Here is a 20,001-nt window from a genome sequence, read left to right on the forward strand (position 1 = left end):
TTCCCGTTGACGTTGAGGGTCAGAAGGGATCACGTGACCCCCACAACCGTCACAAGTATGAATCCGTTGCCAAGTGTCTGAATTTTGCTCATGTGACCATGGGGGTCGTAAGTGTGAAAAACAGTCATTTTTGAGTGCCATTGTAACTTTGAACGGTCACTAAATGAACTGTTGTAAGTCCAGGACCACCTGTATCGGATCACCATTCATTTAGTGACAGTTCAAAAAATATCTCATAAAATCAGCCACAACTCGCTTAATGATTGCTTTGCTTAGTGACAGAAGCTCCGGTCCCAATTCTGGTCGTAAGTTGAGGATTACCTGTGCAGTCCTCGACTTACAACTACAATTGAACCCCAAGTTCCTGTTGAGCGACTTTTGCCCCGTTTTAACACCTTGCTTGTCACCATTGTTAAGCGAATGACAGCGATCATGAAGTTAGCCAAACCTTTGCTAAGCGAATCTGGCCTCTCCCTGGAGACTTTACCGGTCAGAAAGTGATCACATGACCCTGGGACACACCCCGCCACTGTCATAAAGATGAGTCAGTTGCCCAGTGTCCGAATTTTGATCACGGGAATGCAGGGGTTCCGCAACACTAAAGTCGTAAGTGCGAATATCGGTCCCAAGTCCCCTTTTTTTTTTGTTGTTGTCATTTCGAATGGTCACTAAATGAACCATTGTAAGTCAGGACAAAGTGTCAACTCGTAAAGCCTGTTATAGAGTTGCCATAAACAAGGAGGCGGGGAGGAAATCTGAAGCCGCAGGGCGGCAGCTTAAAACCAGAAGTACATTCCAATACTTATCTTACAAAGATTGTAGCCTAGGCTACCGGATCTTCTTCCCAGGAGAATCCTTAGTTGGGGAACGTGATTGATGACACACCCAGGGGGAAGGGGGGAAACACGGTCAGAGGTGACTGTAAATTAGGTATGGCAGAGTTGGTTCCTTTTGAAGCTTAGCTTGAGGCTCATGATTTAACCAGGGCAATCGATGGAATCCTGACACAAAGCTGTAGTTGGCATCCTGGGATATTTGCACTGAAGAGGATTGCAAATGGGTTGCATCGCAATTTTGTGTTCCACTTGTTCCCCACGGCACGTGAAGGGAATGCGCACTGAGCTTTTCCGTGCAAGTGTTTACAGCTGGTGTGCACGTGTGTGTGTGTGTGTGTGTGTGCATGTGCGCACGTGCATGTAGGGCCTGCGTCACCCTGGGATATGGGATGCAGAGTTTGACCCGGTCTCCTTTTTCCCTCCCCCCCCCCGTCAACGCGTCCCCTTCAAAGGAGGCGTCCCAGCCAGCCAAGCCGGAAGAGAAGCCGCCACCTTCCCTGACCGCTGGAGAAGGGCCTAAGGAGGTGTGTGTTGTGGTGCAAAGTGTGGAGTGTGAAGGCTTTTTGTGGGTCTTTGGTGCGCATCATCCTCGCAGGGGAGTTTAAGGGGGTTGGCATGAGGTGTGGGGAGACTGAGATCCAGAAAAACGGACTTTATGGTTGTGTGTGGTGGGAATGGGGCTGTCGCACAAACTCCTTGCTTCTCGGAGGCTGTTGGTGAGGGAGATGCCCTGAGGTTTGTGCCCTCTTATGAACAGAATAGAAATTAGAATAGAATAGAATAGAATAGAATAGAATAGAATAGAATAGAATAGAATAGAATAGAATAGAATAGGCCAAGTGTGATTGGACACACAAGGAATTTGTCTTGGTGCAAATGCTCTCAGTGTACATAAAAAAAAAGAGACATTCGTCAAGAGTCGAGAATCATCAGGTACAATAGAATAGAATAGAAGGATATAGGAATAGAATTTAAATAGAATGGGATGCAACAGGATAGAGAATAGAATATAGAATAGAATAGAATAGAAAATAGAATAGAATAGAATAGAATAGAATAGAATAGAATAGAATAGAATAGAATAGAATAGAATAGAATAGAATAGAATAGAATAGAAAGGTATAAGAATAGAATTTAAATAGAATGGGATGGGATGGAACAGGATAGAGAATAGAATAAATAGAATAGAATAGAATAGAATAGAATAGAATAGAATAGAAATTAGAATAGAATAGAATTAGAATAGAATAGAATAGAATTAGAATAGAATAGAATAGAATAGAATAGAATAGAATATAGAATATAGAATAGAATAAGAATAGAATAGAAAATAGAATAGAATAGAATAGAATAGAATAGAATAGAATAGAATAGAATAGAAGAATATAGGAATAGAATTTAAATAGGATGGGATGGGATGGAACAGGATAGAGAATAGAATAAATAGAATAGAAAAGAATAGAAAAGAATAGAATAGAATAGAATAGAACAGAATAGAAATTAGAATAGAATAGAATAGAATAGAATTTAGAATAGAATAGAATAGAATAGAATAGAATAGAATTAGAATAGAATAGAATAGAATAGAATAGAATAGAATAGAATAGAATAGAATAGAATAGAATATAGAATATAGAATAGAATAAGAATAGAATAGAGTATAGAATAGAATAAGAATAGAATAGAAAATGAAATAGAATAGAATAGAATAAGGAATAGAATAGAATTCCTTGTGTGATTGGACACACAAGGAATTTGTCTTGGTGTAAATACTCTCACGTACATAAAAGAGAAGAGACATTCGTCAAGAGTCAAGAATCCTATCGATGTTTTTCAACTGTGGCAACTTTAACCTGGGTGGGCTTCCACTCCCAGGATTCCCCCCCCTCCTCCTGTGTCCTTTTACTCACACCATAAAAGGCTGGGACCGCCTGGTTGGTCTCTGCAGCCGCTGGCCAAAGCTCCCCCTGGCGTCTCTCTCTCTTCTCCACCTTGGCCTTCACCTCTGCTCACCTTTCTCTCTTCTCTTCTCTCCTCTCTTCTTGCTGCCTCAGCCGGAGCTCGTGACTGCCGTGGCGGCCGCCGGCCAGGTACGGTACCCCAGCGCCCCGGGGCCTCCTCCAGCTCCCGCCTGCCACTGGGTGGATGTGTGTGCTCGCGCGACATGCTGGCATGTAAGGCTTTCCCCAGATCTCGAGCGTGGCCTGGCGTGGGCTTCCCCCACACGTGGAACCTGATAAGCGAGGAACGAGGACTGGAGGAAGGGAGGGTGGGTGGGTGGATAGAGAGATAGATGGATAGATGGATAGAAGATGGATGGATGGATAGATAGAGAGATAGATGGATAGATGGATAGAAGATGGATGGATGGATAGATAGATGTCATCTATATTTATATCTAGTTTTCACATATCTATATACCCAATCTCTGTCTGCCTATCTCTCTCTATCTGTCTCTCTATGATTTAACTATTATCTATCATCATTTATATCTTCTGTCTAGTATATATTGTACATACTCTGTGTGTGAGTGTGTGTAAAGAGAGAGATGGAGAGAGAAAGGGAAAGAGAAAGAGGGAGGGAGGGAGAGAGAGATGGAGATGGAGAAAGATGGAGAGAAAGGGAAAAAGAAGGAGAGGAGAGAGAGAAAGAGAGAGAGTGTATGCAAACTGTCTCTCATATATGTACGTAAGTATGTATGTATATACAGTATGTATATATGTGTGTGTGTGTGTGTGTTTTCTTAAGTTTTCGCGGGTACTTACATGTATAGTATTCAGCTTTGTTCGGGTATTTTCCCACGTCATTATAGTTGTGCTATATATATATATATATATATAAGAGAGAGAGAGAGAGAGAGAGAGAGAGGGAGGGAGGGAGGGAGGGAGGGAGGGAGGGGGAGAGAGAGAGAGAGAGAGAGAGAGAGAGAGAGAGAGAGAGAGAGAGAGAAACTTTTAGATATTTTGGGGATTTTGATTCCAGAGCATGCTCAGCCAGCCTGAGGTCACAAGGCAAGGCTGTGTTTGTGAGTGTGTGTGTGTGTGTTTATAGAAACACTCCTCCCTATTGATTGTGGGGCGTGTGCCAGCAAGCCAAGCGTGTCCTTTAGAGAGGCACGAACCCTGAAGTTGGTTTGAGCTGGGCTGTGGGATGCAAAGGCCAAAGCGAAGAGCCTCGCTTAGGGACGGAGGCTTTCTGGAAGAGAAACCCCACCCATCCCGCTGCTGGCCAGCTGAGCACGTCTAGATGCTCCGCCTCCTGGGCGCTTGGCTTCCCCAAACACGTCCTTGTAGCCGGCCTGGTCTGCTGCCTTGCTGCCTGCCGAGAAGTGGGATGGGCCCAGCCACGGGAGAGAAAGGCGACTCCATTGCAGGGCAGCCAGTTTTGGAAGGGGGGTTATGGATCCGCTCCCCTCCCCTTGCCAAGCGCCCCCTGATGCCATCTCTCGAGATCCATGATTGCGAACCTATGGCAGGTGTGCCACAGGTGGCACGCAGAGCCATTTGTGCAGGTACGCAAGCCCCAGCCAAAGGTAGCTGATTTTGGGCCTCCCAGAGGTTTGACGAAAGCCTCTGCAGCCTCTGCAGGCCGAAAAATGGGCCCGTTTCATCACTTCTGGGTACAGTTTTTGGCACAGGAGCCCCCAAAGGTTAGCCACCACTGCTCTGGATTCTAGATTTCTTCTCTCGTTCTACGGCAGGGTCTCTCCCCCTTGGGGACTTCAAGAGGGGTGGGCTTCAACTCCCAGCATTGGGAGGTTCTGGGATTTGGAAAGCCCCTGAAGGCAGGAGAAGAAAGCAACGGATAGGAACTCCTGCTTGAGCTGGGGTTGGTCTAGAAGACCTCCATGCTCTCCTCCAGGCCAATGATTGTAGAGGGATGAGGAAGGAAGGGAGGAAGGAAGGAAGGAAGGAAGGAAGGAAGGAAGGAAGGAAGGAAGGAAGGAAGGAAGGAAGGAAGAGAAAGAAGGAAGGAAGGAAGGAAGGAAGGAAGGAAGGAAGGAAGGAAGGAAGGAAGGAAGGAAGGAGAAAAGAGAGGAAGAGACAGAAGGAAGGAGGGAGGGAAAGAAGGAAAGGAAGGAGAACAGGTAGGGAGAAAAGGAAGGAAGAAGAGAGAGAAGGAAGGAAGAAAAAGGGTGGGAGAGAAGGAAGGAAGGAGAAAAGAGAGGAAGAGACAGAAGGAAGGAGGGAGGGAAAGAAGGAGAAAAGGTAGGGAGAGAAGGAAGGAAGAAGAAAATGAAGAAGGGAGGAAAAGGGTGGGAGAGAAAGAAGGAAGGAGAAAAGAGAGGAAGAGACAGAAGGAAGGAGGGAGGGAAAGATGGAAAGGAAGGAGAAAAGGCAGGGAGAGGAAGAAGAGAGGGAAGGAAGGAAGGAAGGAAGGAAGGAAGGAAGGAAGGAAGGAAGGAAGGAAGGAGAAAAGGGTGGGAGAAAAAGAAGGAAGGAAAAAAGAGAGGAAGAGACAGAAGGAACGAGGGAGGGAAAGATGGAAAGGAAGGAGAAAAGGCAGGGAGAGGAAGAAGAGAGAGAATGAAGGAAGGAAGGAAGGGAAGGAAGGAAGGAAAAAGGGTGGGAGAGAAAGAAGGAAGGAAAAAAGAGAGGAAGAGACAGAAGGAAGGAGGGAGGGAAAGATGGAAAGGAAGGAGAAAAGGCAGGGAGAGGAAGAAGAGAGAGAAGGAAGGAAGGAAGGAAGGAAGGAAGGAAGGAAGGAAGGAAGGAAGGAAGGAAGGAAAGGGCAAGAGATGGAAATTTAATCAAGGAGAGAAGCAATCGAGAACTAAGGGGAAACTTCCTAAGAGTGAGGACAATTAACCAGTGGAACTTCTGGCCACCGGGAATCATGGGCTCTCCTTCATTGGAGGTTTTGAAGAAGAGATTGGACAACCCTTTGTCTGGAATTGCATAGAGCCTCCTGCCTGAGCAGGGGGTTGGACTAGTTGACCTCTGAGGTCCCTTCCAGCTCTGTTTATCCTGTTCCCAAGGCTGTAGAAATTCCATTCTACAGCAGCACGGACACCCTTGGGCTTCTCTGGGCAGAGCAAACCGAAGCTCACCGCTTGGGGTGTGGGGTGTCGACAGAGCAGGCCAGTCTTGCGTAGTGGGGTGATGTGTGTGTGTGTGTGTGTGTTGCATTGTGAAGCCATTTCCTTCTGCGGGGAGCTCAGCACTTAAAGGTGCTCTTGAAATGACGATTTATAAGCCTCTCTTGAAGTTCGAAAGTTGGTGAGGGGCCAGTTCCCATCCTCCTTTTGTCGTGCCGAGAGAAAAGCTCTCCAGGCCAGAGGATAACATTTCAGGTGGAGCCAGCCTCCCACCTGCCCTTCCACCCTGGGAGGCTTCATGGCCGGGATAGGATCTCCTCACCTTCTCCTTGGAGTTGGCCTCCTTCCTTCCACCTTTCCCCTGCTGCAAATTCCAAGGTTGGATGAGGACAAATGCTATAACGCCAGACCTACCTGGAAGAGAGGTCGGAGAGAGAGAAAGAGGGAGAGAGAGAGAGAGAGAAAGGGAAAGGGAAAGAAAGAGAAGGAGAGGGAGGGAGGAGATGCAGAGAGAGAGAGAGAGAGAGAAAGAGGGAGAGAGAGAGAGAAAGGGAAAGAAAGAGAAGGAGAGGGAGGGAGGAGATGCAGAGAGAGAGAGAGAGATGGAGAGAGAGAGAGAGAAAAAGTAGAGGGAGAGAGAAAGGATGTGTGTGTGTGTGTGTGTGTGCAGAGGGAAGGAGGGGAGAGAGATGGAGAGAGAGGGGGGGAAGAGAGAGAAGAAAGAAAGAGAGAGGGGAAAGAGAGTGAGTGAGAAAGGGAAAGAGAGAAAGGGAAAGAGAGAGAGAGAGAGAGGAGAAACAGAGAGGGAAAGAGAAAGGGAAAGAGAGAGAGGGAGAGAGAAGGGGGAAAGAGAGAGGGAGAGAGGAGAAAGAGAGAGAAAGGGAAAGAGAGAGGGAAAGAGAGTGAGTGAGAAAGGGAAAGAGAGAAAGAAAGGGAAAGAGAGAGAGAGAGAGGAGAAACAGAGAGAGGGAAAGAGAAAGGGAAAGAGAGAGAGGGAGAGAGAAGGGGGAAAGAGAGAGGGAGAGAGGAGAAAGAGAGAAAGGGAAAGAGAGAGGGAAAGAGAGTGAGTGAGAAAGGGAAAGAGAGAAAGAGAGAAAAGGAAAGAGAGAGAGAGAGGAGAAACAGAGAGAGGGAAAGAGAAAGGGAAAGAGAGAGAGGGAGAGAGAAGGGGGAAAAAGAGAGGAGAGAGGAGAAAGAGAGAGAAAGGGAGAGAGAGGGAAAGAGTGAGTGAGAAAGGGAACGAGAGAAAGAGAGAAAGGGAAAGAGAGGAGAAACAGAGAGGGAAAGAGAAAGGGAAAGAGAGAGGGAGAGAGAGGAGAGAGAGAGAGGGAAAGAGTGAGCAAGGGAAAGAAAGAGAAAGGGAAAGAGAGAGGGGGAGATAGGGAGAGAGAGGGAGGGAGGGAGGCTTTAAGCTGACCTCTTCCGAGGACACCTGGCTTGCTTCCTCCTTTCCCATCCAGGTGAGTCCAGGCTCAAGAGAAGCGTCAGTGGCCACCTGCCTCTCTTGGGAAAGTTTGGCAATGCACGCCACATGCTTCCCCCCTCCCTTCTTGTCTTCTTGGAAAGGTGAAAGAGAACCACAGCAACCAAAACGCCCTTGCCCTCATTCTCACATCCTCTTTGTGTGCGTGTGTGTGTGCGCGCGCATGTGTGTGTGTTGTTCCACTAAACGACAGGCAGAGGGGGTAGGAATTCCAGAGTTGCGCACCAGCCGGACGTCCAGGGATGGAAAGAGCGGGCAAGATGGGATCCGGGAAAGAGGACGCATCCGTGGGGAAGCCGAGAAGGGATTTGTGGGTCATTGCGGTGTCTTTAAAAGTACAGACAGCCCTCGAATTAGCGACTGCCGTCGAGCCCAACATTCCCGCTGCTAAGTGGGCGTTGCTCTCTCTCTCTCTCTCTCTCTCCTCCTCCTCCAACCCGTTACGGCTTTTCTCACTCTTAAGCGAATCGCTGCAACCGATACGTCCATAGGCCAGTCATTAAGCAAATCCGGCTCGACGGAAAAAGTTCGCCAAAAGGGAATCGCCACACACACGCACACGCACACACACACACACGCCCCAGGGATGTGTCGACCATCGTAAATCTGAAGTGGCGGCCGAGCACCTGAATTTCGGCGAATGCCATCGCGGTGGAGAACGCTGCAAAAGTTGTAACGGCGGGGAGAAAAACCCAACGACGACGGTCGTATAAGTCACATCCTTCCGTGGCGTCGTAGCTTTGGATGGGCTGTTAAAATGAACCATCGTAAGTCGAGGACCAGGTGGAAAGAGCGTGCCGGTAACGTCTCCGTTTCTGTCTCCACTCCCCCATCCTGCGCACGACAGGCCAAGACGGAGGAGCAAATCGCCACTGAAGAGGCCTGGTATGAGACGGAGAAAGTGTGGCTGGTTCACAAGGATGGCTTCTCCCTGGGTGAGTGAGGGTCTTCGAAGGGGGAGGTTGGGGGAGGGGGTCCACCTGGGTGCTCTCAGCACCCCCTAGAGCGTTTCGTTTCGATTTTGGGTGGGGGGTGGGGGGCTCGGAGTGCTTTGCAAGGCAGGGGAGCGGGTGACGGGATGACATGAAAATAAAATAAAAAAACACACAGAGCGGTGTTGGTTTTGCTTGAGACCCCGGAAGGGGCAGATTTTCCTCCTCTCCCTCCTCCCTTCTAGCCCTGATGACGTTACCTAGTTGAGTCATGAAACGTCTGCAAGAAAACTACCAAGCTCAGAGAGTATCAAGGACCCCACAGTCCTCTTCCCCCCCCCTCCCTCCCGCCTTCCTCCCATCCTTCTCCTCCTCTCCCTCCTCCTCTTCCTCTCACCAAACCCCCCACCCTTCCAGCACTGATATTGTTACCTAGTTGGATCATGAAACGTCTGCAAGAAAACTACCAAGCTCAGAGAGCACCAAGGACCCTAAAGTCCCTCTCCTCCTCCTCCTCCTCCTCCTCCTCCTCCTCCTCCTCCTCCTCCTCCTCCTCCTCCTCCTCCTCCTCCTCCTCCTCCTCCTCCTCCTCCTCCTCTCCTCAAGCCCTTCTCTCTTTTAGCACTGATGATGTTCCCTAATTGGGTCATGAAACGTCTACAAGAAAACCACCCAACTCAGAGTGCACCATGGAGCCCATAGTTCCACCCCCTCCTCCTCCTCTTTGCACACTGCCCTCCCTTCTAGCCCTGATGATGTTCCTGAGTTGGGTCATGAAACGTCTACAAGAAAACTCAGAGATCACCAAGGACCCCACCGTCGTTGTCCTCCACCTCCTCCTCCTCCTCCTCCCCCCCTCCCTCCCTCCCTCCCCTGCAAAGCCCCCTCTCTCCTTACACTGGACTTTCTTGTTTTTCTTTGAAGACGTTTCACTGATCATTCAAGAAGCTTCTTCTGCTCTGACTGGACGGTGGGGAAAGGGAAGGATTTATCTACTCCTTGCAGACAGCGGGTCATTTGCGTTCCTCTGAATCTGACCAGATTCAGCACTTCCACCTGCCTTTATAAGACACAGTCCACTCTTTTGAAGACAGCAAAGTCCACATTCTGGACAGAGAAGACCGCTGGGTTGAAAGAGGGGCCCAAGAGGTCATCTATCTCCAAATTGAACAGCCCTCCCTCCACAGAGGGGGAGGGATAGGACATCATCTACCTCCACTCTACAACAGGGTCCTTCCAGCCGTTCCATGAAGGCTCCACCCCTGCATTTGCACCACTCAGGTGACCCTGAGGACACAGACGAACCTCCAAGCGGCCTCAAGGACCCTCTCAAAGGATGCAAATGACCAGCTGCCTGCAAGGAGCATCAATCCTTCCCTTCCCCACCCTTTGGTCAGAGCTGAAGAAGCTTCTTGGATGAGAAGCAAAATATCTTCAGAAGAAAAAACAGGAAGGTCCAGTTACTTCCTGAAAAAAAAAAGCACCTTTTGCACAACCACAGGAATTGAGAATCTCCCTAAAACATCTCACCTGGGGTGGCTCGGTGTCCGGCAGAGGCCCAAATCTTTTTTTTCTTAAAACAGTAATTTTATTAAAATATCGCACATTTTGCAACAAAAGCAAAGCAACTGAAGGCAAACTTTTAAAAGCGTTTCAACGATAGGAACTACAAGACCAAGCGTTTGGCTTTTCTTTGGCTGTTTCTTTAGGATGGGGTGTGGTAGTTTCGGGGAGGGGTCTGTGGGGGGAGGGAGGCAGCCTATGTGCGGTTGGGCCAGCAGGGGGCAGCAGGGGCCCCGTTGGTGAGCCAGAGATGGGTGGGTGGGTCTGCCTGGCTTGTCTCTCTCGTGGGCTTCACGGCCCCTTCTCTCCTCCCTGTGCCCTCCCCAGCGAGCCAGCTGAAGAGCGACGCTGCCAGCCTCTTACCGGAGGGAAAAGTCAAAGTGAAACTGGACTATGATGGGGCCGTTCTGGAAGTGGACGAAGATGATATTGAAAAGGTAGGACGGGGGAAGCAGGTAACAGTTAAACAGAGTTGGAAGGGACCTCGGAGGTCATCTAGTCCAACCCCCTGCCCAAGCAGGAGACCCTACACCATTTCTGACAGGTGGCAGTCCAGTCTCTTCTTGAAAGCCTCCAGGGATGAAGCTCCCACAACTTCCAAAGGCAACTTCTGTTCCGTTGGTTGATTGTCCTCCCTGTCAGAAAGTTTCTCCTTATTTCCAGGTTGAATCTCTCCTGGATCAGTTTCCATCCATTATTCCTTGTCTGGCCTTCGGGTGCTTTAAAGAAAATAGCTTGACCCCCTTCCTCCTCTCTGGGGCAACCCCTCGAATATTGGAAGGCTGCTCTCCTGCCTCCCCTGGTCCTTCTCTTCCCTGGACTAGCCAGGCCCAGTTCCTGCAAATGTTCTCCGTATGTTTGAGCCTCCAGTCCCCTCATCATCCTGGTTGCTCTTCTCTGCACTTTTTCTAGAGTCTCAACATCTGTTTTTATAGTGTGGTGATCAAAACTAGATGCAGGACTCTAGGTGTGGCCCTTACTAAGGATAGATAGATGGATGGATGGATGGATGGATATAGATACAGACAGACAGACTAGCCACGCCCAGTTCCTGCAACCGTTCATCCTATGTTTTATCCTCCAGTCCCCTCATCCTCCTGGTTGCTCTTCTCTGCACTTTTTTTCTAGAGTCTCAACCTCTTTTTTATAATGTGGTGAAGAAAACTGGATGCAGGACTCTAGGTGTGGCCTTACTAAGGATAGGTAGATAGAGACAGACAGACTGCCGTGCCCAATTCCTGCAGCCATTTATTATGTCTTAGCCTCCAGTCCCACCATAGATGGATAGACAGACATACACAGAGATGAAAGATAGATGATAGATAGATTATAGATTATAGATAGACGATAGATAAATGATAGATAGATGATAGATAGATAGATAGATAGATAGATAGATAGATAGATAGATAGATAGATAGATTGATAGATGATAAATAATGATAGACAGACAGACAGACAGACAGACAGACAGACAGACTAGACTAGCCCGTCCCGGTTCCTGCAACCGTTCATCGTATGTCTTAGCCTCCAGTCCCCTAATCATCCTGGTTGCTCTTCTCTGTACTATTTCTAGAGTCTCAACATCTTTTTTTATAGTGTGGTGACCAAAACTGGATGCAGGACTCTAGGTGTGGCCTTACTAAGGATAGGTAGGTAGGTAGCTACCTACCTAGATAGATAGGTAGACATGATATAGATGGATAGATAGACAGACAGAGATGAGAGATAGAGATATATATAGAAAGAGAGTGAAAAGAGAGGCAGAGACAGACACAGAGAGACAGACAGATGAGAGAGACAGACAGAAAGATGAGAGAGAGAGGGAGAGAGAGAGATGTGAGAGATAGAGAGAGAGGGAGAGAGAAAGAGAGACAGACAGACAGATGAGAGAGAGAGAGAGGGAGAGAGAGAGACAGATAGATGTGAGAGATAGAGAGAGAGAGAGAGAAAGAGAGACAGACAGACAGATAGATGTGTGAGAGAGAGAGAGGGAGAGAGAAAGAGAGACAGACAGATGAGAGAGAGAGAGAGACAGACAGACAGACAGATGTGTGTGAGAGAGAGAGAGAGAAAGGGAGAGAGAAAGAGAAAGAGACAGACAGATGAGAGAGAGAGAGAGACAGACAGATAGATGTGAGAGATAGAGAGAGGGAGACAGACAGAGAGACAGACAGAGAGAGAGACAGACAGACAGACAAACTAGCCAAGTCAAGCCAGTCCCAGTCCCTGTAACCATTCATGGTATGTTTCAGCCTCCAGTCCCCTCATCCTCCTGGTTGCTCTTCTCTGCACTTTTTCCAGGGTCCCAGCAAGCTGGGCCAAGCATCCCACCCCACGAGACAAGAAGGATGTTGAGACTCCAGAAAGAGTGCAGAGAAGAGCAACTAAGAGGATGAGGGAGCTGGAGACTGGAACAGACAAAGAACAATTCCAGGAATTGGCTACGTCTCCTTTAATGAACAGAAGGACATGACAGCAGAGTCTGCCAATATTTGAGGGGCTGCCCTAAAGAAGAGGGGATCCGTTTATTCCCCAAAGCCCCTGAAGGCAGGACAAGAAGCAACGGATGGAAAATAATGAAGGAGAGAAACAACCTAGAACTAAGGAGAGATTTCCTGATTTCTCCCAAGAGGCAGGAATAAAAAAAAAAAGACGATTAAACAAAACAGAAGGACCAGGGGAGATGCGACAGCCTCTTTCCACATTTGAGGGGTGCCACAGAGAAGAGGGGAGCAACCCATGTTCCCAAAAGCACCCGAAGAAGGCAAGGCAAGAAGCAACCGAGAGGAGATAAATCAAAGAGAATTGCGACCTGGAACGAAGGAGGAACTTCCTGATTTTCTCCAAGAGGCAGGAACAAAAACACGGTTGAAAGATGCTCATGAAATGAAAAGGGGCTTGGCAAAAAATGATAGCATCTTCCAGTATTTGAGGGGCTGCCCCAGAGATTGGGGGTGGGGTGGTCCAACCTAATCTCCAAAGCCCCAGAAGACAAGAAGCAACGGGTGGAAACTAACGAAGGAGAGAAGACGCTTGGAACGAAGGAGAAACTTCCTGACAGCGAGGAACAACCATTCACCAGTGGAACAACCGGCCACCAGATGTTGGTGGGTACTGTTGAGGTAATTCCCCGTTAGGAGAATGAGCACATACAGGGAGACGTAGTGAGAGTAATGTTGAATAACACACACACAGCACACAGATACACTGTACAGTAAATGTAGGTTTTTACTTCCAATAAACCGTTTAAGCACAGTCCAAGATAAGCAGTCCAAGTCATTCACAGGTAAAGCAGGGATAATCCAAATATCAAAGTCCAGTATCAAAAAACAGTTCAGTAACAGACTTACATCAACGATCCGTAACAGACATTAGGAGGAACGGCAGCTCTCTCCAACAGAAGGAAACAGAGACTCCCTCACTTCACTGAGACTAAAACAACCCAGGTTTCTGGCTCCATCTTATGGCCATTTGCGGAACCACACCCAATTACAGTTTTAACATTCTCTTCAAGACCTAGTATTAAAATGTCTATCCTAGTTTATATATTTCCAACCCAAATAACCATTAGGTGACTTACATTCCTAACAGGTGCTCCCAACACTGGAGGCTTTTAAGGATAGCCACTAATTTCAAAATGTATCGGGTCTCTTGCTGGACTAGAAGACCTCCAAGGTCCCTTCCAACTCTGTTATTGCGTTATATTCTGTTAAAACATATGAAGGATGGTCGCAGGAATTGGATATGTCTCGTTTAATGAAAAGAAGGACATGGGGGGACATGATAGCAGCCTTCCAGTATTTGAGGGGCTGCCCCAAAGAAGAGGAAGGGGTCAATTTATTCTCCAAAGCCCCTGAAGGCAGGAGAAGAAGGAAGGGATGGAAACTGATCAAGGAGAGAAGCAACCTGGGACTAAGGAGAAATTACCTGTCAGAACAATTAATCATCCTCCACAAGTTGTGGTTGCTCCATCACTGGAGGTTTTAAAGAAGAGGTTGGAGAACCTTTGTCTGGAATGGTTTAGGATCTCCTGCTTGAGCAGGGGGTGGACTAGGAGACCTCGACGGTCCCTTCCACTAGGATTGTATGATTCTGTAGCAAAACCCTGGTCCAGTCCAAACTAACCTCTATTTTTTTAATATATATATATATATATTTAAAAGCACCACTACTATGACGTGGGAAAATACCCAAACAAAGCTGAAGGCCATACATGTAAGTACCGAAAACTTAAGAAATATATATATATATATATATATATATATATAGGGAGTTAGTTGTGCTCAGGTTAGTCTGCACAAACAGAAAAATGTGCAGACTAACCTGAGCACAACCAAGCCCCCACCTGAACAGAACACACCTCCAGCCAATCAGGACACGGCCAACCCCCACCCAATCAGAACACAGCCAAGCCCCCACCCAATCAAGTCACACCCCCACTAGCAGTTAAAAGGAAGAAGCAGCTGCAAGCTCACATCACTCTGAGAAGCACAGAGCCGAAGACACAAGCCTGAAGATGATGAATGAGACTTCGTCGAAACGTTGCCTAGATACTTCCAATCTTACGCGGGAGAAAACCCGAATAACCAAAGATCCACATACAAATACCCCGCGAGAACCTCAGAAAATAAATATATATATATATATATATATATATATATATATATATATATATATATATATATATATATATATATATATATATATATATATATATATATATATATGTTTTCTTAAGTTTTCTGGTACTTATGTATGGTGGAGGCTGGTTGGGTATTTCCCACGTCAGTTGTTCTTTTAAAGTTGTAGCGTTTTAGCAGAATCTCATCTGCCATCATCAGGCTTCTGTATTGTGTCCGTCCGACGGACACAATACAGAAGCCTGATGATGGCAGATGAGATTCTGCTGAAACGCTGCTACAACTTTAAAAGAACAACTACAATGACGTGGAAAATACCGAACAAGCGAACACCATATATATATATATATATATATATATATATATATATATATATATATATATATATATATATATATATATATATATAGACAAACATACACTAACAAAACATAAAAACATAAAGCCATCTTCCAATTGTATACCTACAGTGTGTCGGTTGGTTACAAGTTTTTTTGTGCATCTTCTCCATAGTCCTCACTTACAATTATTTGTATATATTCTCATATTGTCAGTCAAATATTTCTGAATATATTATTATCATTGTTAATCATTCCTTTGACGAAACTATTATACCTTCATGTTATGTGAGATGTTCCATATTTTTAAATTGCTTTATAATATTATTCATATAATCATCCTAAATCCATCCAATAATAATAGCAACTCTATATTCTATATAATTCTATTCTCCTTATATTGTATAACTCTACATATTTCATTACCCTATTTTATTTTCTAACCATTGATAAAATAGATCCCAAATCTTATAAAATTGTTTTATCTTCTTGTTCTCTAATTTCAAATGTCAATTTACTCATTTCAGCACATTCCATTATTTTCTTAATAACTTCCTCCTGCATTGGTATTTTCTGATTTTTCCAATTTTTAGCAAATACAATCCTAGCCGCCGTTAACACATTTACAATCAAATATTTCAATTCCCTATTGTATATTTCAGGTAAAATTCCCAATAAAAATATCTCTGGTTTCAAGTCTGGGTGTTTCTTTGTCATTTTTTTTCGAACCACGTGTGGATTTTAGTCCAATATCTTTTACTAACCTCTATTTTTTTTTTTTATCCCTCCTTCAAATCTCTGTTCGATCAGGCCAACCCTCCGTCCTGCGACCGCTTGGAGGAGCTGGCCAACCTGGTCTACCTCAACGAGTCCAGCGCCCTTCACACCCTCCGCCAGCGCTACGGCGGGAACCTCATCCACACCTACGCCGGCCCCAACCTGGTGGTCATCAACCCTCTCAGCTCTCCATCCATGTACTCTGAGAAGGTGGGTTTGGGGGGGAAACCCCCTCCTCCCCCAGAGGACGTAGCGCCGGTGGTCCTCGAATTACGACCGCCGTGGAGCCCCCAAGTGTCCATTGCTAAACGAGGCAGTTGTTAAAAGTGAGCTTTGCCCTGTGTTACGACCGTTTCTTGTCCTCGTTGTTAAGGGAATCCCTGCAGCTATCAAGTTAGCCACACAGTCTTTAAGTGGATTATGTGTCTCAAGAGTTGACTAGCTGTCCGTCAGGGATCCAGCATTCACCCCCATTTAAATCATGAGTCTCTAGCCCAGGGGTGTCCAATCTTGGCAACTTTAAGACTTGTGGACTTCAACTCCCAGAATTCCTCAGCCAGCAAAGCTGGCTGAGAGAATTCTGGGAGTTGAAGTCCACAAGTCTTAAAGTTGTTGCCAAGGTTGGACACCCCTGCTCTAGCCGGTTCTTTCAGATAGCTTAAAGATGATTTATTGGGAGTTAACATGTCCGGCACTGCCTGGGTGTAGCCGACTCTGAGACACATCATCCACTGTCACCCTTGACCCTGGTTTTCCCCTCCCACCCCCTATCATAATTCATATCCTCCAGTGGGACACCTCCATAGCCCAGAGTCATCCATCGGGCTCTCCCGTTGGATTTTTTGCACGGCAGAAACTTCAGTCACCTAGCTAACTATCTTTCCAAACATTTACGGAATGCAGTTTTGGTTTCCGAGCTGCCGCACGGCTCCCTTTCCGTTGGCAATTCTAAAAAGAGCGGAGAAATATTTTGTGAGTTGACATCTATGGACTTTGCTGGTCGGGAGGTCGCCAGAGGGGATCACATGACCCCTCCCCTTCATAAATATATGAGTCCGTGGCCAAGCGTCTCAATTTTGACCGCGCGGCTGCGGCCACCTGCGTGAAATCCCACAGTCCAGACATCGGCCTTGCTGTCACTTCGGGTGGCCGTGAAACGAATGGCCGTAAGTCGAGGACCCCCCCAACAACCCCCCCGCCCTAAAGCCAGCTACTCTCTCCCCAGGTGATGCACATGTTCAAGGGGTGCCGGAAGGAGGACACCTCCCCGCACGTTTATGCCATGGCCCAGGCGGCCTACCGGGCCATGCTGATGAGCCGCCAGGACCAGTCGGTCGTCTTCCTGGGCAGCAGCGGAAGCGGGAAGAGCAGCAACTGCCAGCACCTGGTTCAGTACCTGGCCACCATCGCCGGCAGCTCTGGGAAGGTCTTCTCAGGTGGGTCGCAGGAGGAGGGTGGGAGGAGGGGGAGCCCCCGGCGGGGTTGGGAATCAGGAGGAGGCCAGCTGGGAAGGACGGGAGCTGCGTTGCGGAGAGCTTGTCTCTGTCTGTTTTCCTTCCTTCCTTCCTTCCTTCCTTCCTTCCTTCCCTCCCTCCCTCCCCCCTCCCTCCCTCCCTCCCTCCCTCCCTCCCTTCCTTCCTTCTTCCTTCCTTCCTTCCACCCTCCCTCCCTCCCTCCCTCCCCTCCTCCCTCTCTTTCTTCCTTCCTTCCTTCCTTCCTTCCTCCCCTCCCTCCCTCCCTCCCTCCTTTCCTCCCTCTCATTCCCATCTCCTTCCTTCCTTCCTTCCACCCGCCCCTCCCCTTCACCCTCCCTTTCATTCCCATCTCCTTCCTTCCTTCCTTTTCCTTCCTTCCTCACTCCCCCTTGCTTCCTTCCTTCCTTCTTTCCTTCCTTCCTTCCTTCCTTCCTTCCTTCCTTCCTTCCTTCCTTCCTTCCTTCCTTCCTTCCTTCCTTCCTTCCTTCCACCCTCCCTCTCCCCTTCCTCCCTCTCATTCCCATCTCCTTCCTTCCTTCCTTCCTTCCTTCCTTCCTTCCTTCCTTCATTTTCCTTCCTTCCTTCCTTCCTTCCTTCCTTCCTTCCTTCCTTCCTTCCTTCCTTCCTTCCTTCCACCCTCCCTCCCTTCCTCCCTCTCATTCCCATCTCCTTCCTTCCTTCCTTCCTTCCACCTGCCCTCCCCTCCACCCTCCCTTTCATTCCCATCTCCTTCCTTCCTTCCTTCCTTCCTTCCTTCCTTCCTTCCTTCCTTCCTTCCTTCCTTCCTTCCTTCCTTCCTTCCTTCCTTCCTTCCTTTTCCTTCCTTCCTTCCTTCCTTCCTTCCTTCCTTCCTTCCTTCCTTCCTTCCTTCCTTCCTTTTCCTTCCTTCCTCACTCCCCTTGCTTCCTTCCTTTCTTCCTTCTTCCTGCCTCCCTCCCTTCCTTCCTGTCTCTCTTCTTTCCTCCTCTCTCCCTCTCCTCTCCCCTGCCTTCCCCTCCCTTTCCTTCCTTCCTTTTCCTTCCACCCTCCCTCTCCCCTCCCCTCCCTTCCTCTCCCCTTCCTCCCTCCCTCCCTTCCCTCCTCTCCCCTCCCCTCCCCTCCCCTCCCCTCCCTCCTTTCCCCCTTCTCTCTTCCTGTTGTGCAACCTGGTGTCTCTTGAGAATGGGAAGGAGGTGTCACTGACAAAGAAGAATTGCGCACCAAACAGCGCAACCTTCCAGGCGGTGACACCCCCTGCCGCCTTTGGACCCTTGTGTCTGCACTCTGTGCATCTGGATCGACCGGCATCCCTCCCGCATCCCTCTAGATGCGCCACCTTGGCCGCTTGGGGGGGGACTTCAACTCCCAGAATTCCCCCAGCCAGGGGAATCCTGGAAGTTGAAGCCTCCAAGTCTTTAAAAAGTAACCCGAGTTGGACGCCCCTTTTACTCCAGACCCCCCAGCCACGCCCAGTGGGGAGGGAAGCGTGCTCTGGGACAGACACACACACGCATTAAACCCACCGCCTATGTCCCCCTTCTTATGCCAGTGGAGAAGTGGCAGGCCCTCTACACCATCCTGGAAGCCTTTGGCAACAGCAGCACCAGCCTGAACTGCAACGCCACCCGATTCTCCCAGATTATCTCGCTCGACTTCGACCAGGCTGGCCAGGTGGCATCGGCCTCCGTGCAGGTGAGCCTTTGGGGGGCGTTGTTGTTGTGTCTTTTCCCATAAGCCCCTCGTCTCTCTTTCCCACCGCTCCTTTCTAGGCGCCGAGAACGACAGTGCGGGGAGTTCTCGGTTTACGGCCAAAAACGGAGCTGCACATTTACGTTGCTAAGGGAGACAGTGGCCACGGGAGTTTTGTCTCATGGAACAACCTTTTTTTTTTTTTTGCCACGGTGGTTAAGTGAGTCATTGCCATTGTTAAGTGTCGCACCGTCGTTAAGTGAATCCGGCTTCCCCATCGACTGTGCTTGTTGGACGGTCGCAAAAAGGGAATGGCATGACTCCCGGATACTGCAAGTGTCATAAGTATGAATCACCGGCCAAGCGTCTGAATTTTTATTACGTGACGATGCTGTAATGGTCATAAATCCACTCCTCTTAAAGCATGGCTGGCTGGGGGATTCTGGGAGTGGAAGCCCACTCCACTTAAAGTCTTCTGGCTGGGGATTCTGGGAGTGGAGTCCTCCCCTCTTAAAGCATTCTGGCCGGGGATTCTGGGAGTGGAAGCCCACCCTCTTAAAGCAGGCTGGCTGGGGGATTCTGGGAGTGGAAGCCCACCCCTCTTAAAGCAGGCTGGCTGGGGGATTCTGGGAGTGGAAGCCCACCCCTCTTAAAGCAGGCTGGCTGGGGGATTCTGGGAGTGGAAGTCCTACCCTCTTAAAGGATGCTGGCTGGGGATTCTGGGAGTGGAAGCCCTCCCTCTTAAAGCAGGCTGGCTGGGGATTCTGGGAGTGGAAGCCCTCCCTCTTAAAGCAGGCTGGCTGGGGGATTCTGGGAGTGGAAGCCCTTCCTCTTAAAGGATGCTGGCTGGGGGATTCTGGAAGTGGAAGCCCTTCCCTCTTAAAGGATGCTGGCTGGGGGATTCTGGGAGTGGAAGTCCTACCCTCTTAAAGGATGCTAGCTGGGGATTCTGGGAGTGGAAGCCCTTCCCTCTTAAAGCAGGCTGGCTGGGGATTCTGGGAGGAAGCTCCCCCTCTTAAAGCAGGCTGGCTGGGGGATTCTGGGAGTGGAAGTCCTCCTCTTAAAGCAGGCTGGCTGGGGGATTCTGGAAGTGGAAGCCCTTCCTCTTAAAGCAGGCTGGCTGGGGATTCTGGGAGTGGAAGCCCTCCCTCTTAAAGCAGGCTGGCTGGGGATTCTGGAAGTGGAAGCCCTTCCTCTTAAAGCAGGCTGGCTGGGGGATTCTGGGAGTGGAAGCCCTCCTCTTAAAGG

The 20,001-nt window shown here is 48.5% G+C and overlaps 1 protein-coding gene and 1 long non-coding RNA gene across 2 annotated transcripts in view; one reads left to right on the forward strand and one right to left on the reverse strand.

Moving 5' to 3' along the window:
- MYO18A (myosin XVIIIA) overlaps positions 1-20,001 on the forward strand; it is a 222,074-nt gene that overhangs the window by 82,266 nt on the left and 119,807 nt on the right. Inside the window, 6 exon segments of the mRNA XM_087955982.1 lie at positions 2,891-3,010; positions 8,205-8,292; positions 10,180-10,289; positions 15,644-15,820; positions 16,836-17,046; positions 18,614-18,756. Coding sequence (XP_087812108.1) covers positions 2,891-3,010; positions 8,205-8,292; positions 10,180-10,289; positions 15,644-15,820; positions 16,836-17,046; positions 18,614-18,756 — 849 coding nt within the window.
- LOC148132658 (uncharacterized) overlaps positions 1-20,001 on the reverse strand; it is a 335,548-nt gene that overhangs the window by 25,835 nt on the left and 289,712 nt on the right. The gene's annotated exons all lie outside the window — the stretch shown is intronic.

Source organism: Notechis scutatus, chromosome 1 (assembly GCF_049901735.1).
Source record: "Notechis scutatus isolate UNSWTSFEM ecotype Mainland chromosome 1, rNotScu1.2, whole genome shotgun sequence".
Classification (NCBI taxonomy): domain Eukaryota; kingdom Metazoa; phylum Chordata; class Lepidosauria; order Squamata; family Elapidae; genus Notechis; species Notechis scutatus.